We start from the raw sequence: 18177 nt of genomic DNA, 5'->3' as shown, positions 1-18177 counted from the left end.
GGTGATGGTCATGGAGGTTTTAGAAGTGGAAGTGATGATAAGAACAGTAATTAGGAAGTGGTGGTAGCTGTTGGCAGGGATGATGACCAGTGGTCTTGGCAGTGGCCACTGTGATGAGGATGAAGAGAAGAAGGAGAAGGAGAAGGAAGCAGATACCCTGTCCAGCCGGAAGTCTCAGGAAGCAAGAGGGGAGGGAGGCTGTGCTTACCCCAGCCAACTGCGCAGAGCTTGAACACATATCTACGAATGTAGATATTGTAGACACGCCCAAGGAGAAGGTAGAGGTTGAAGCCTTCGATGGCCATCCAGGTGAGGCAGCTGAGCAGTGCATAGTGCAGGACGGCGGCCAGCACCATGCATGCTGACCCGGGCACGGAGGGCGTGGCCAGTGCAGAACTCAACAGGAAGGTGACATTCAGGAGCAGCACAGAGGCATGCAAGTTCATGTGGATGTGTGTTATGGAGTCACTTTTCTTCCTGTGGGCGAGAGCATGGCCCTCTGTGGCCCGGATCATCACCCAGACAGCAGCACCCCCTGGGCTCATAGACACCCAATGACAGGGACACAGGTCCAGAGGGGGCAGGGACCCGGCAGCAGCCACTCAGTGAGGCTGGTCTCCTGCCTCTTGGACTCCACCTTCTGGAGAACCCACCCCACTCTTGGGGACCAAGTAAGAAAGCGGGGCGCTGAGCAGCAGTGGCTGGGCAGGCCCGGCACCGGTGCAGGAGACTACCTGGCGTGACAGTGCAGCAGGATGGTGAGCAGGGAGGCCATGACGGAGATGCTGCAGCCCACCAGGGAGATGTAGGTGAGAGGCGCCAGCAGCCCTGCAGGGACCGGGACTGGGGACAGTTGCTGTGGGAGGAAAGCGTGGCTGGAGGCTGGATGCATGGAAATGGGCCCCACCCAGGCTCAATCAGAGACATGCCAGACCTCAGCTCCGTGCCCCCTTGCCCCACAATCCACACCACGGTCCTGGCTTGAAAAAAGCCACGGCAGACACGGCGGCTTTCCCCCGCTCTCCACTCATCCTCCTCTCCTTGTGAGAACCTCCCTCCTTCAGCCTCTAGGTGGACACACCACTTCTCCCTCTGTGTGGACAGGTGCACCAGGTCTGGCCCGTCGGAACCCTCCCTCCTCCTGCCCAGTGATTGGTCAAGGGATGTGTATGTAGCACACCGGGTTGATAGGACTCGGTTGCAGGACTTTGGCTGGCAGAATTGGGTAAGAGACGCTTTCATTCTACTGGCCTAAAAGCTAGTAGGACATGAGCCTGAAAGTGCCGGCAGCCATATTATGATTCCATGGGGAGATCCAGTCGGAGGGCTAAGCCACCACGGAGCCAGCACAACTGAGAAACAGAGATAAAGGCCTGTCTCGGTGATACTGAGCCCCTGGATTAAGCCAGGCCTGAAGCCTTTTCAGGAACACAAGCCCATAAGTTTCCTTCCCCCGCACCAAGCCCATCTGAGTAGGATTTCTTGTCCCTTGCACCAGCCTTTCCCTTCCTCCTCTGTCCTAAGCATGGGACCTTCTGCAGCTCTGACCCCCACATACCATAAGAACGGCAAAGTAGCTAAGGTGGTTGCAGCGGCAGAGCACCTGGGTAGGCGAGGGCTGCTCTGTGCGACAGCCCTCAGGGCTCCAGACCCCCCAGTGTTGCTTGCTGGCTCCCTCCTTCCAGAAGACACAGTTCACCGTGTAGCCTTCCTAAGGGGAGATGCTGGAGTGGAGTTGGGTGCATCCAAGGGGTGCCGGGGAGGGCCACAGGTCAGGGTCTAGAAACTGGAGGCCTAAGATGACTCAACTGCATCCTGTCAACATTTTACCAGGTGCTGGTTGGGCTTTGCCATCAGGTGGACCCAGATTCTAGCCCCACCTTCCCATGGACTCAGAGTGACCTGGGCAAGTTGCAGAGCTCTGAGCCTCACTCGGCTGATTCATTTGCAAAATGGGATCATTTATACTAAGTCATAAAGGTGGTAGAAAAATTCAAGGCAAGGAGGATCCTTGAGTGCCCAACTCTAGCCTATGCAATAGGTGCTCTATAATTAAATGTCCCCTTCCTTCTGCTACCTGTGGGGCCTGATAATGGTCCAGACCCTTCCCAGGGCGGGAGAGAGAGATTCATCCACAGACAACCCCGAAGGGAAGCCACGCGGGTGGACGGGTGGTGGCTGTGACACAGGCAGTGACACGGAAAACCATGGAAGAAGGGGTAGAGGGGTCTTGAGGAGGGAAGGGACCTCTGGGGCCCTGAGGCCTTAGAGGACACCTTGGATTTGCAACGGAAGTGGAGCAAGGACATCCCAGGTGACGGGGAACTGCAGAGGCAAAGGCCCAGAGGAACGAAAGGGAAGGATGATGACGAAATCGCAAGTGTACAGGAGGGGCCGACGGGAAGACAGGGCCAGAGCGTGAAGGCGCCGGGCTCTTCAGGAACGCCAGGGACCGACGAGCGCGGGCGTCAGGGCCTGTGCCCGCCCCGCAGCCCATTTCTCTCCTGCTGGCATCAACATCTACACTTCCCTTGAGGACCCACCCCACCTCCGATGAATCCGGCCTGGTCCCTGGGCCGTGGGACCCAAGCCTGGACAACCCACGCATTCCACACCCCTGGGCACAGTGATGATTTGGGGGTGGACACGTGACCCTGCTGGACCATTAGGATTCCATTCTGGTTGCCTTGTGAGAAAGAGCCTGCTGAGAACAGGGGAAAGAAGTCCAGCTCTTCAGCTGCCATCTTGCCACAGGGTAGAGAGCCAAGGCAGACCATCGCTGAAAGATGGAAAGAGACCCTCCCAGCCTCACTCCAGCATTTCCTTCCTCAGAGCCTCCACAGAGCCGTTATGGCATCGTACTGGCCCCTGGATCCAGCCGTGCCTGAAGCCCCGGACATTTTATTTACATGAGCCAATAAATTCCCTTTTGTGCTTACATTGGCTAGAGTTGGTTTTCTATCACTTGCAACTTAAAGAAGCCTGGATGATACAGTGAGTAAAAGCTTCTCTTCTTTCTCTGGCAGGAATTTCCAAAGTGATGAATTTAAAACGGTTTGTTTCCAAGATGGTTCTCCAGGTTTGAGTTTAGTCAAACCAATGTTCAACAGGACATAAGGGGGTAGTGGCGGGGTGGAAATGGGGCACCCTCCCAGTACCAGGCTTTGGTTGTGCCAGAAACTGATGTTGATCGGCTCGCTGAGGTTGTTCACGTGTTCATGGCCCAGCTGTGCCCCCAGGACATAGTCATTGAGCAGAGATGCGTTGATGTCATTCTGGAAGGGCAACCGAAGAAGGGCTGACTGGAGGGGACGTGAGGAGACCCTGGAGGAGGTCCCAGAGCCCCGCCTTCTCCAGCGCCTGCTCCCTGGATGACAAGTGGCACATGCTGTCCCCTCCACCTGGGAAACTGTCCTCTTGCCACCCCGCAGCTCCATTTCCCATCTGATGTATTCCAGCCTTGTACCCTCCGCTCCGCCACTATCCCAACTCACTTTCAAAGCCAAGGTTAAAAGGCACCTTCTCCAGGGCCCTCCTGGCCTGCTCATTGGGAGTAACCCTGACCCCACCCTGACTCATTCATCACTTTGCATCTCTATGGTTGTAAACAAGCTTGAGCTAAAACTAAGGCTTTCAGGTTCTAGTCTTATTGCCAAGATAGCGAGTTCTCTGAGGAGAGGAATCTTGTGACCTTGTCTGACTTCCGCCTAGGGACATGCACAGACCTGGTAGGGTTCTTAGGTCTCATTTGCACATTGTAATTGTGCCTCCCACCGCTCTGCTTCAACAGAAGCCCAGGGGGGACACTGGCTGGCTAAGGTTGCACAGTGGGCTGGACCCACAGGTGCTGGTCCCCACCCAGAGTCCAGGAGGTGGCGTGGATGCCTGCAGTGCCCCCAGGAAGTGGCCAGCTCCTGCCCTCCAGGGCCCACCGTGGTGCTGACCTGGAAAAAGTGGGCAGTGAAGAAGTAGATGCAGATAAGACGCAGCTCCCGGGGGTGGGTCCTACAGGCCTCCCGGGTCAGCTCAGCTGGAAACTGCATGGCATGCTGGGCCTGTGCCTGCGGAGGGCAAGAGACAGGCTGAGCCTGGTGTCCAAGGCCTCCAGACCAGCCCCGACACCTTCCTTGGCCCCCGCGCCCTATGAAGCTCTCCCAGCCTCACCCCAGCATTTCCTTCCTCAGAGCCTCCACCTAAAGAACCTGCCTCCTTGGCTGCACCACCGTCCAAACTTCCTGAGATCCGGACCTTCCCTCCAGCTGCTCCGGCTTTGAATTTGGGTATTTACCCCACTCGACTGAGCCCCCAGCACACAGGCATTCAGCAGAAATCACCCCAAGGTCCTCAAAGGAACACAGATTCCCTGGCCTCTCCCACTGCCGCTCCCCACCCCCACAGGCCTGCAAAGGCAGGAAGGGGACACTGGAAGGGAACGCTGACCTAGAGGGACCACAAAGCACTCCCGTTTCTATCATTCACCCCAAAGAACATCAGCCCCATTTTGCGAGTCTCGGCTATCATGGCGAAGCCCAGGTGAAAGGGTGAAGTGGGCAGTGGAGCCAGACCTTAACCCCTGGAGAATCTCTGAGGTGGAGACATTAGCCACCCCCATTCCCTAGTCATTTCTGACCTGGGAGACCCGCTCCAGAGTGGCACTGTTCAGTGAGAGGCCAGCAAAGTCACAGCCCAACTTGAAGGCCAGCGTCTGAATGATGGACGTCTGCAAGGTGAGGTTGCGACCCTCGAATCTGGCCTCCAACAGCCTCCTCTCCAGACCACGGATGAGCCTGAGGGCAAGAGAGATGACCAGAGCCCCGAGTAGGGGTGGAGCAAGAGGGGCTCCAGATGGCCTGGGAAGGCAGGACCTCCCCCATCGCTTACCCCTGTCACTATTACCCCTGGACCTTTGCACACACAGCATTCTAGGCACATCCTTACCTCCCCACCCCTCTCATCCCCTTCTCCTGACTAACTCTTGTTCAAGTCCCAGTTTGTTGACACCTCCTTCAGGAAGCCTTCCTGGGCTGCTCCCTGCTGACTGAGTGAAATGCCCCGTAGTCCCCATGCTTCTCTGGCCAATCATAATCATTCGCCTCTCATCCGGAGCTGCTCGGCCTTTGGGTCACAGACCCTAGAAAGCCCAATCTGAGTTTTGGAGCCCTTCCAAGAAAAATGCACAGAGACCTATGATTCTGCACCTGGTTTCATGTTATCCATGGTTAAATCAGACAGTAGCCTTGATGAGAGCAGAGAGACATGTCTATCCTGCATCTCCAGAGCCTAATGTCAGGCACCCAGTAGGTACTCAATAAACGTGCGTTGAATAAATGCATGAATAGTCTACACTAGACCAACCCTGAACCACTGATGTCAAGGTGCAAGCTCGGGGTGGGAGGCACCACTGATTCGAGCCAGGCAAGGACGGACCCACAACTCACTCGACAAAAGAAATCGATTCTTGTTCTATGGTCGCCATCTCCATTCTTTTCATCCATCTCAGGGATTCTTGGAATGCCTCTGTGGGAAGTGAGTCAGATCCCCACCTCAGCTTCTGTCCACAGCTGCCCCCCAGCCCCATGCCCTCTGGGGCTTCCACGTCCGAGACTGCTCGTTCACCTCGCCACTGTCCCAGGCAGCCTATGTGCCCCCTTTCGATCTCCCTATCGCAGCCGGGGGCCTGGGCTAGGATCGCCCCTGCAGCCCCGCAGAGCCCTCTTACCTGCTGCTCCACTCTGAGAAGTCGCGAGAACCAGGCAGAGGAAAAGCACCACGCGGCGATCCATGTCCTACGTCAGGTCCCCTCCAAGAACCATCTCCCACGCTGGAAAAAATGCGTGTGTCATCATGTGATCAAAGAGTGACCGCTAACTTCTTGGTGTCTGGTTGTCTCACACAGTGACATACAGCGCATTATCTGATCCTTGTCGCTCCTGCATTTCACAGACGAGGAAACTGGCGGTCAGAGAGCACGAGACCTTGCTTTGCTTGAGGCTGTCTGAAGCCAGGTCTCTGTGACTCTCGAATCCTCGACCGTTTAATAATACCTGCCATTAGCAACTCTGCCTGAGTCACTCCGGCCTCCTCAAAAATAGTCCCTCTGGGGGGCTTCCCCAGGACCCCAACCTCACCCAGGGGGAAGTTGCTTGGGAACAAGCAACACGTAACCCTGCCCATCCCTTTCGTTAACCTGCCATGTGACGTTGGGCAAGGACCTGGCCCTCTCTGCCCACATTTTCCTCAGTTTTAAAATGAATTAATAAACTTCTACTTAAAGACAGCGAATTTACGTCCCTCCTTGAAACTCCACTAAAATGAGAGTCGGTGAATAAAACAGACACCGAGCAACAAAGACAGAACAATGGCAAAGAAGACAAGGGCAGCCGAGCGATGTCAGCAAAACTTTGGAGGTTACAGAACAGGCGGCCACCTTGTGATACATTCAGCAGATCTGAAAAGTCGAACCCCAGTGCCTGCAGTGGAGAGAGAGGTGGAGGGGAGAGAGGAAGCCAGCTAGTTCATGCCTCACGACCTTGGAGGCGCTTGAGAACTGGAGGCACCAGGAACCTCTGACGGTCAGATGGAGGGTGAGGCTGAAAACGGGATTGTTGGTTGTGAGTCTTTAAAACGACCACCTTGGTCCCCAGATCTCCCCTGGTACCTGAGGCATCCAGGAGCCTTCCTCATCACCCTGCCATCTCAACACCACCCCCCACAAAATTCACTCCTTGGAGATGGTGCACATAGAGAATCTTAGGGCTGGGGAAGGGTGCTATTCTAGTATAGAAAAGTAAAGCCATACCCCTTCCCACCACCTCTTCCTCTCAGCTCCCGGAAGACTGCAGCAGCTAGGATGATGATGCCCCAGGCAAAAGGAAATTCTTCTCTGAAGAACTGACCATTCCAAGAACAGTATGCTATAGTTACTGATGTTTCGGTGTTCTTCGATGAAATGGCCAGGACCAAACTTTCACCCATCGCCAAGCCCTGCTAACCAATTAAGTTTTTAGTGCTTCACCCTTAAAGATGAATGGTCAACCAAGAATCACTAGGTATTTTAAAACATATACCCCCTGTCTCAGAAAGCTGCTAGAAGAGGTGATCCAACAAAATGAGGGAATAAATCATGGAAGACGACGTAGGGGACAGGAAACCCCACCAGAGGAGCAGTGAAGCTACTACTCTTCACAAAATGTGTGAAGAGAGGGCCCAGGCTGACGGTTGGGCGGCGGGACTAGGGCACATCCTGCGCAGAAGGCAGCACGAGAAAAGAAGGCTCCAGGAGAGAGGTCTCAACAAATAAAAGGAGGAGGAAGAGAAGATATCGACTATCTGACAGGTTGAAATATCTAAAAAAAAAAAAGTATTTTGAGAAATGCCCTATAAAAAGCTTGAGAATGAAAAACAAAAACTAACAATTAATTTCAGAATAACCAAGTTGTACAAGAAAGAAAATGTAATCTTGCTACACATATTGACTTAATAGAGAATAAAATTTATACAGTCATAATGAAAACATTGAATGGGAGATTTATTTTTTTAATTGTGTAAAAACCATATTAAAATGATTTAGACCTCTGTTTACGATGTAGAGAGCCACAAGAGAACATCACTCCCATCATGACAATGGAAAAAGCCAAATAACATACAAAATTAATTTTTGAGCCCTTTAGAGAGCAGAAGTCACAAAGCAAACTGATTTCCAATGGCCCATAAGCCCTTCAAAGATGAACTGGTTCACCTTTTACAGAACACCCGAGAAAGAGGTACTTGCCACAAAAGCAGAAGAAAAGAAAAGAACTGGTATCTTAATGAATTCTTAAAGGTTGCATGTAAACTAGCATGACAATTTAGAACCCCTGGGAGCTCCAGATACAAAGGGAGTCTGTGTCTTCCCACAGTTTTCTATTGGGTGCACATGAGAATGACTAGGGTGGGGCAGAGACCTTAGAGAGCCCCCATAGGACCTGCCGAGGTTTGAAGGTAGAGCAGGAGTACCTGGAAAAGCCATCTGAGGTCTGGGCCATGCATGAATACAAGGTGGTGATTGGCTGCTACTAGAGACAGACATCTATACCCTGGCCATCCTCTGATGTGAGACCCTTATCCCACAGGTCCCTGATCTGCTATCAGGCAAAGGTCTGCTGCTTCTGATGGAGAAACTCATTGTGTACAGATGATGCAAAACCCACCTACCACCAAACCTGCACTAACACCAGGCAAATGCCATCTGCCACTGGCAAGGAACAGAAAACCCACTAGTGCCCAGGATTTTGCCTTAATAGAAAGCAGAGAGCTGCTGCTGCTGCCGCTGCCGCCGCTGAGGCTGCTGCAGAAAAGGCAGAAACCTCACTCACATCCAAGACTCCTCCACCAGTACAAACAGAGTTTAGCTCCCGTGGGGTTGGAGAACAGGAAGTCTGCCTATGCTCTAGCACCTGCTCTGAATAAAAGGCAAAGATTGTCAGTCACTGGAGGAGAAACAGAAAAGCTAAGAAAGCCCCACTCCTGGGGCTCAGGTACAAGGCTGCCTAAAACTGAGGTTAGAGAAGAAGAACCAAGAATCCACAAACCTTGCACCAAGTAACGAGTAACAGCAGTCTACCGCTGGCAGAGGGGATGGGACACAACGCGAGATTCTCTCTGTGCCGCACGCATGCAAAGCTGAGAAAATACCGAGAAAACCCCCATGAGACTTGAGGTCTCACACTAAGCACAAAATAGTGGCAGTCCACCACTGGAGAAATTTGAAGATTGTGGTGCATAGAAGGTAACTATGGCAACAGCAAAACCTAAACCCAAATAATCAAAGACTAGATTGACTCGACGGCCTATGCTAAAACCATAACATGAGAAATATGACCATTTCTAGGTATAAATATAATTTACCTTACTTACTATAGTTCTTTTACACACAATGTCTACTCAATCAAAGATTATCACACACATAAAATCAAGAAAAAGAAAAGACTCATTGTAAAGAGATAAAAGAGTCAACAGAACCAGACCCAGAGATGGCGAAAATGTTGAAAATATCAAATAGAGACTTTAAGATAACTATGGTGAATATGATAAAAGATGTAGTGAAAAAGGTGGACCTCCCAGAACAGACAGGATATTTCAGGAGAGCAACAGAAACAATTAAGAAGAGTCAAGTAGAAATGAAAAACTCAATACCAGTGATAAAGAATTTCTTCAATGGACTTACCAGCAACCCAGTCAGAACAAAGTAATCAGCGAACTTGAAGACAGAAGATATAAATTATCCAAATTGAAACACAAAGAGTAAGAAGAATGAAAATAAAAAACAAATACCCAAGAACTGTGGGACAAGAGCAAATGGTCTAATATGCAAGTAATTGGAGTCTCAGATGGAGAAGAAAGAACAGAGGAGAAGAAATATTTGAAAAGATGATGACTGAAAATTTTCCAAAATTAAAGACAACAAACCACAGATCCAAGATACTCAGCAAAACTCGGTGAAATAAATACAAAGAAAAACACATCAAGTCAAACTGCTGCAAAACCAAAGATTCAGAGAAAATCTTGAAGGCAGTTAGAGAAAAAAGGAACACTGTATACAGAAGATAAAAGATAAACTACGGCAGACTTCTTATCAGAAACTATACAAGCCAGAAGATGACAGCCAGATCTCTCAAGAAAGACCTGTCAATCTAGAATTTTTTAAAACATCTTTTTAAAATAAAAGACAAAATAAAGACTTTTTCAGATGAATAATGGCTTAGAGAATTCATAGCCAGCAGACACACACTAAAAGAAATAGTTAAGGCAGTTCTTAGAGCAGAAGGAAAATTACATCAGATGGCAATCTGGAACTACACAAAGAAATGAAAACTGTTGGAACTGTTAAAAAATGTGTCAAATATAAAATAAATTTCTTTGGTTTTCATATCTGTCTAATATCAAAATAATAACAGGGATCATAATATATGTAGCAGTAAAAAGATACCACAAAAATAGCACAAGGGGCAGGAGAGAAAGATGGTAGATTTAAATTCAATTATATATATAGTTACATGAAATATAAATGATCTAAATGCTTCAATTAAAAGGCAGAGATTGTCAGGCTGGATTATAAAAGCAAGACCCAACTATATACTGTCTACAAGAAACACATATTAAACATAAAGACACCAATAAACTAAATATCAATCATAAGTAAAATGGAATAGCTGTATTAATAGAAAAAGTAAACTCTAAGATAAGGAATATTATTGCCGGGATAAAGATTATATAAGGCTAACAGGATCAATTCACCAAAAAACACAACAAAACAAAACAGTCTTAAATGTATATGTGTCTAATAACAGAGCTTCAAAAAATAAAGCAGAGATTGTTAGAACTGAAAAGAGAAACAGGCAAATCAACAATTATAGTTGCAGAATGTAATATTATTCTCTTAGTAAATGATAGAACAAATAGACAAAAATTGGACATAGAAGACATAAAACACTATCAAGTAACTTGATTTTATTGATATTTATAGAACACTCCAACCCAAAACAGCAAAATAAACATTCTTTTCAAAGTATGTTTTATGACAACAATTGAAGAATTAAACTAGAAATCGATAACATAGATGTCTGGAAAATCCCCCAAATATTTGGAAATTAACATACTATTAAGTAAGCCAAAATCACAAGGGAAATTATAAAATATTTCAATGGAATAAAAATGAAAACACAACATATATTTGTGGATATCATATCATATCAGCTAAAGCAATGCTTAGAGAAAAATTTATAGCATTAAATGATTATATTAGAAAAGATGAAGGATTTCAAGTCTGTAATCTGAGCTTCCATCTTAATAAAGTATAAAAAGAAGAGCAAATTAAGCACAAAGTAAACAGAAGGAAGGAAATCAATGAATTAGAAAATGCAAAAATAATAGAGGAAAATCAATGAAACCAAAAAGGTGGTTATTTGAAAAGATTAATAAAATTGATAAATCTCTAGCCAGAATGATCGAGAAAAAAATGTGGAATGCACAATTACCAATATCAACAATAAAAGAGAAGCTGTCACTACAGAACCTACAGACATTAAAAAGACAAAGGAATAACAGTAATGATTTATGCCAATAAATTATATAACTTAGATGAAATGGAAAGATTCCTTGAAAGACGCAAGCTACCAAAGCTTACTCAAAAAGAAATAGATAATATGAATAGTCCTTTATTTATTAAAGCAATTAAATTTGTAGTTTAAAGACCTTCCACAAAGAAAGCATTAGACCCAAATGGCTTCACTGGTTAATACTTTCAAACAATTAAGCAAAGGATAACACCAATTCTACAAGAACTCTTCCAAAAAATAAAGACAAAAAAAGAAATAATAACATTCTAAACATATCCCTTAAGAAAGTAAAAGAGGCAGGAATGCTTCCAAATTCATTTTATCCCAATATTACTGTAGCGCCCAAAACAGTCATAGACATTATAGGAAAACTACAGACCAATATACCCATGATCAAATCAAATCAAATTCAAATCAAAATTCCTGTAGAATATTTTATAGAAATTGACAAGCTGATTCTAAAATTTATATGGAAAACTAAAGGATTTAGAGTAGTCAAAACAATTTTGAAAAAGAACAACAAAATTGGAGAACTCACGCTATCTGATCTCAAGGCTTACCATAAAGCTACAGTAACCAAAATAGTGTGTTACTGGCATAGGATAGACATGTAGACAAAAGGAAAAAAAGAGAGTCCAAAAATATACCCAGATAAATATGATAAATTGATTTTTGACAAAGATGCAAAGGTAGTTTGGTGGAGAGAAGATAGTCTTTGCAACAAATGATTCTAGAACAATTGAATATTCTGTGCCAAAAAATTTTAAAAAAGAACTTCAATCCATACCTTGTAGCATACAACAAATTTAACTCAAAGTGGATCATAGATTGAAGTATCAAAACAAAATATACAACTTCTAGAAAAAAAAAAAAGAGAAAGTTATTCTGACTTTGGGTGAGGCGAAGATTCTTAGAAATGACACCAAATATTACCCATAAAAGAACAAAAAAATGATAAATTAGCTCTTTCAGAATTTTTAACTTCTAATCTTTAGGGGGGTCACTGTTAAAAGAATGAGAATTCAAGTCATAGACTGAGAGAATATTTGCCAACACATATCTGACTTTTTGAAAACTTGTATCTGGACTATATTAAGAACTTTTACAACTAAATAAGAAGACAGGCAACAAAAAACGGGAAAAGATTTGAATAGTCACTACACCAAAAAGATATATAGATGACAAATATGTACATGAAAATATGCTCAACATCATTAGTCATTAAAGAAATGCAAATAAAAACCACGATGAGATATCAGTAGACACCTTCTAGAACGGCTAAAATTAAAATGACTGATAATACCAAGTGTTACAAAGGATATAGAATAGCTGGAACTCTCATCCGTTGCTGGAGGCAACGCAAAATGGGACAGCCACTTTGAAAACAGTTTGGCAGTTTCTTATAAAGTTCAAGATACACTAACCATACAACCAGCAATTCCACTTCTACATATTTTCTGAAGAAAAATGAAAACATCCATCCACACAAAAACCTACGTGCAAATGCTCATAGTAGCTTTATTCATAATAGCCAAAACTTGGAAACAACACACATATCCATCAGATGGTAAAAGGCAAACCTTGATATATCCATTCAGTGGAATACTATTCAGTAATAAAATAAGAATGAGCCTCTGATATAGGCAACACATGAATGAACCTCAAAATCATTATGCTAAGTGAAAGAACCCAGACACAAAGAACCATATGTTTTCACTTCTATGATCCTTCAGAAAAGTCAACTATAATGCTAGAAAACAGATTTCTGCCAGGGGAGAAAGCTACTGGGGAGAAGCTATTGACTACAAAAGGGCACAAGGCAACTTCTCTAGATGATAGAAACATTCTATATCTTGATTGTGATACACATGTATACATGACTGTATACTTATGATGGTGGCAGCAGAGAGAATTAATTAAGAGCATGGATTGAATTTTTTTACCACTGGGTTTGCAAAGATCTGAAATATGACAGCACCCACTGAAAGACAGGCACACTCCACTCCCTGTGAGTACATAAAGTGTCTAATCTTTCCAACGGAATTGGTTGGCAATACGTACAAACTTTTCATTTTAAATATCCTCAGACTCAGAAAACCTATTTTTATGAATTTATCCTATGGAAATAATAAGGCAAGCCAGGAATATATATACATAGAAAGGTATTTGTAATACCATTGTTAATCATAAAGAAAAATTAAAAACTATGTAAATGTCTATCAATAGAGGAATAATTAAATAAATTACAGTTCAATGCCGTTTTGGAAAACAGTTTGGCAGCTTCTTATAAAACTAAACGTGCACCTACATATGACCCAGCCATCACACTTTTGGGCATTCATCCCAGAGAAATAAAAACTCACGTTTACACAAACACCTGCCTAGTGGAAGCTTTGTTCACAATAGCCCGAAACCGGAAATGATCTCAATGTCCATTCAGTGGGTGAATGGCTAAACAAACCAGGGTACATCCACACCATGAAATACAAGTCAGCAATTTTTAAAAACTTGATACACACAACTTGGATGGGTCTCCAGGGAATTATGCTGACGCCCCCTCCCCCCTCCAAAAAAAAGCCAATCTCAGAATTTGCATACTGTTTGATTCAATTTAAATAACATTCTTGAAATAACAAAATTATAGAGAGGGAGAACAGGTTAGTAGTCGCCGAGGGTTAGGAAGGAAGGGTGTGTGTCTGCAAAGATGCAGCACGAGGAAACCGGGCTGTGATGAAACGATTCTGTATCTTGATCGTGGTTTTGGTTACAAGAATTACACGCTATAAAATTTCATAGAACTACTACTACTACACACACGCACACACAAACACATACACACACACATGAGTTTGTACAAAACTGACGAAATCTGACCAAAGTTTGTATATTGCACCAAAGTCAATAGTCTGGTTTTGATATTGTGGTATGCAAGATATTAACACTGGAGAAAATTGGGTAAAGCATATATAAAACCTTTCTATACTACTACTTTTTTTGCAACCTCCTGCGAATTTATCATTTTTTTCCAAATGAAAAGTTACAATACAGTAAGTAGCCATTTCACTATTAAAAATTATGTTTATATGCATGTTTAAGCCAATGAGGATATCTAGTCACCAAAATATTAATGTTTTGAGGGGAAGAGGTTTTTTTTTTTAACTTTCATTTTATGTTTTCTGTATTGTTTGAATTTTCTACAACAAACATGAATTACTTTCACAACAGAAAAACAAAATTTTTAATGCTTAGGATTTTTTTTATGCTCCAAATGACTATTTATCATTATGGAAAAAATAATAATGACATATTGCTTCGAAAAACAAAAAGCATGTTGCAGAACAATGTAATCCAATGCTTATTTGAAAAATCACATTCTTATATATGCAAAATCTCAGATATACACATCGAGGCATAAGCAGTGGTCACTTCTGGGAGTGAGACTATGGGTCCGTCTGTTTTGCTGGTCTGTACTTTCCAGTGATACCACATACGTTATACACGTCTCAATTTTTATTTACTCTTCAGATAGTTTTGAGATTTATATCTTTCAAATATAAACAATAAATAAATACAAAAAGATATAAAACGCTAAGTATTTGTGCCTCCTGTGTCACCCGACCACTGGGTCCCCAGTCAGTCACCCCCAGGTAACTACTACTATTAGCGTGTTATGGATCTTCCTGAATTTCTTCAATATGGATATAAGCAAGTATGATTTCCCCCATTTTATTAATTTTTAAAGCAGCATATTCCACATGCTGTTCTGCACTTTGCTTTCTTCACTTGAAAATACATCCTGGAGAGCTTTCCATAACAGTACCTAGAGCTTCCACTGTTTTTAACAGCTGCATAGTCTAATGTCGGAGGGATAAACCATAATTCATCTAACCAGTCCTCTGTCCAGAGTCCTTTGTGTTGGTTCCAATCTTCTGCTCTTATAAACAGTACAGCTGCGTTTGCATCATTTCCCACATGTTCAAGTTCGTCATCTGCCCCCCGTTTTTTTACTGGGTTAGACTTTCCTTTATCAACTCCCAGAAACATTCTACCTAATAAGAAAATTAGCTTTTCGTCTATTATTTGAGTTGCAAATATTTTTCCTAGTTTGTCATTTGCCTTTTGACATTACAGATGGTCTTTTGGCCATGTGGAAGTATATATAATTTTTATGTAATAAAAATCACCAGGATTTTTCTCTTTTGGCTTCTGGATTTTGAGTCATAGCTAGAAAGGCCTTCCCCGCTCCAACATTATGCAGGAATCCTCCTAAGTTTCTTCCAGTACTTTTCAGGTTTCATTTTTTACGTTGGAATCTCCAATCCAGTTTGCAATGATCCTGGGGGACGCTGTGAGATAAGGGTTGAATTTTTTTTCTGGTGGTCACCCATTTGTCTTGACACTATTTATTAACATATGCATTTATTTTAAAAGAGAATAGAGACTTTGAGCCATGGAGTACACCAGGTTCTTATTTATTTGACTATGTTATTTATTTGGCTGCATTACCTTGGGCAATTCACCTACCCTCTCAGAACCTCAGAGAAGAGATGAGGGAAAAGGTTTGAAAGAAAGTTATCAAATGAAACCATTTGAAATGTTTCAGATAAGAAAACTGAGGATCTGATAGTGCAGAAAAGACCTTGGGACATCTTGTCTACCCTCTCACAGTGCGAATGGGGAAGCTGAGGCCCGGGCGGTCATGCGGATTTGAACTCCAAGGTCTGGACCCTAAAGCCAGGTGCCAGACAGAAACAGAGGGACGAAGCAGAAGTGACACCTCTCCAGGCACTCCAAATAGAAGCTGTGGTTTCCACCCCCTTCCCCAGGAGCAAATCACCATCTTCACTTCTGCTTGCAGCCTCCAACATCCCTGTCCCCATCCCTCGAGAGGCCACCACCCATCCTTCCCCCATCCCCTTGGCCATCTCATCACCCATCACCCTGAAATTCGTCATGTAGAGCCCTTGGGAAACAGGATTTCCTGACTTGACTTCCAAAATGGTTCCAGTTGAGCCAGGGGAAACTGAGTACTATGTAGGAGTGTGCCTGGTGTTCTAAGCCGGGACTCACGCCCAGGGCTTCATACTCCAAGTCAGATGCTCTCTGGTCTGCAAGGCAGCCTCCCGAAGGTGGCTGGGCAGCTGTGTGGGCAACTAAGACCTTATCTAAGCCAACGGAGAGATAAGGAGATGTTCGGAACGCAGTATAGAGCCTTTGGAAGCTGCAGATGTGATCACCGCTCCCGGTGTTCCATGCCTGGGCTGTGATACTAGTCAAGCAACTTGACCTCTCTGTGCTTCAGGTTTTCTCATCTGTGAAATGAGTCCACAGAGACCTATTTCCCAGAGAGAGAAACTCAAACAACCATTTTCGTGACCCACATGCCCAGTCATCATGGCTCAACTCAAAGTCCCAGGCCAGAAATACCTCTGGGCTCCAGATTTAGGAACCCCTGCCTTCCTCCCGGAGCTGACCATGCATCCCGAAGCCCGCCCTCTCCCCAGCGGCACCAGGGCCTGTATGTGGCCCCACCTGCCCCTTCCACAGAGCTAGTCCTGCCAAAAGCAGGCTGGAGCCCCGTCTCTGGCCAGCCCAGGCCTGGGCGAGGACCAACGCTGTGGTTCCTGTAGGAAAACCCTGACAGGTGCCATTCTTAGCCCATTTCTCAGGTCGGGAAAGGGAGGCCGCCGCAAAGCCCAACAAGGCATCTGAGAGCAAGCCAGCACCAGAGCCACTCCCCTGAGACACACTATCCCCAGGCACCAGTCCAGGTCACTCTGAGAGGAACTGCACCCGTGCCAATCTGCCCGGTACAAACTCCGTACCAGGTCTCATCTCTGTCACCTGTGGTGCAAGTTGCTCGACTAGCCGCTTTTTACAGATGAGGAAACTGAGGTCCAAAAAAAAAAAAAAAAAAGGATCCAATGATTTAGCCCCAGGCCACATGGGCAAGCTAAGATTGGAACCCTGCACCTAACCGTCCCTTAATTTGAACTGCCTTTTTCCAAACACATAGATCTCTACATTCCCCAAGATTTGAAGTTGCCACCAGGAACCTAGAAACTGGTGAAGGGAATGAAGGTGGGTCCCCAGCTCTCTGTCCCCTACCCTGCACCCGCCTGGGCAGAGGCATGTCCAGTGCCTGCTGGGGAACCGGGGGAGGACGACAGAGAACTGGGGGGTGGCGGGGGATGGAGAGGCCCGGAGGGGCTGACCTGTGCAGCTGCTGCCGTCTCTCCGCGGTCCTGCCGCTGTCTGCTGCCGTCTGCAGGAGGAAGGGGAAGTCGGGAACGTCCGCGCGGCCTCAGCCTCTCTCCTCCGTTCGCCCCTCGCCCACGCACCCGCCCCCACCCACTTCTCTCTGTTCTCTTCACCCCATGCCTGCACGCCACACTTTCGCTTCGCTTCTTCTTTGACCTACAGCAGGCTTCTTGCTTCCTCAGAGCTGACGGCCGCACCCAGCTCACCCCTTGATCCCGATGCGCAGGGCCAGGAGCAGTCAGAGGTGCTTGGTGTCAGCGGCGAGAGCGAGGAGAGCCGGCCCGCATGGGTTCAAGACCCACCTTGGTTCTGCACCCTTGGGCAAGACATGTCGCCTCTCTGGGCCTCAGTTTCCCCATCTGTAGGAAAGGGAGAATGATCCCTGCCTGACCTGACGATCAAGGAGATTGATGATGGCAAGAACTTCGAGCAAGGCCTGGGTCAGGCTGGCCGGGTTCAAATACCAGGCCCACCATGATGGGCTGGGTGACTCTGGGCAAGTGATTGAAACTGGAACCTGCTTCCCCTCTGTAAAATGAAGATAATGACAGCACCACCTCGTGGGGGATGGAGGGGCTTATAAAAGGCAATGCTGCAGTCACCGGAAGTGCTGCATCAAGCCCTGATGTTTCATAGATGGGGAGCCTGAGGCCTGGAGGGGACAAGGGCTGGGCCCAGAGTTACCCAGTGGCAGAGCCTTCTGAAGAAGGGACTCACTGCGGCAAAGCTCAGAAAATGCGGCCAAAACAGTGGGCCTGGAAGGCCAGACAGCTGCTCCTGGAACCAGGGGTCTGGATAAACCTGTGCTACACCAGCCGCG

At 45.9% G+C, this 18177-nt stretch overlaps 1 protein-coding gene across 2 annotated transcripts in view; it reads right to left on the bottom strand.

Moving 5' to 3' along the window:
• Window positions 1–17411, bottom strand: part of ADGRG5 (adhesion G protein-coupled receptor G5) — a 21617-nt gene extending 4206 nt beyond the window's left edge. Inside the window, exons 1-10 of one of the 2 annotated variants that reach the window (XM_039880976.1) lie at window positions 17312–17337; window positions 6428–6590; window positions 5720–5821; window positions 5439–5517; window positions 4631–4787; window positions 3945–4061; window positions 3159–3275; window positions 1559–1711; window positions 735–856; window positions 209–477 (exon numbers count right to left, since the gene is read on the bottom strand). In XM_039880976.1, the coding sequence (XP_039736910.1) occupies window positions 209–477; window positions 735–856; window positions 1559–1711; window positions 3159–3275; window positions 3945–4061; window positions 4631–4787; window positions 5439–5517; window positions 5720–5783 (1078 nt within the window). In that variant the 5' untranslated portion in view covers window positions 5784–5821; window positions 6428–6590; window positions 17312–17337. Of the gene's footprint in view, window positions 1–208; window positions 478–734; window positions 857–1558; window positions 1712–3158; window positions 3276–3944; window positions 4062–4630; window positions 4788–5438; window positions 5518–5719; window positions 5822–6427; window positions 6591–17311 lie in introns of both variants that reach the window. The other variant, XM_039880975.1, reaches the window with a different exon arrangement.
• Between the last annotated feature and the right edge of the window lie 766 nt (window positions 17412–18177).

This window comes from Pteropus medius, unplaced genomic scaffold (genome assembly GCF_902729225.1).
Source record: "Pteropus medius unplaced genomic scaffold, Ma_sr-lr_union100, whole genome shotgun sequence".
NCBI lineage: Eukaryota > Metazoa > Chordata > Mammalia > Chiroptera > Pteropodidae > Pteropus > Pteropus medius.
Note: the sequence above shows the minus strand (reverse complement) of the source record. Positions and strands in the feature narration are given on the sequence as shown.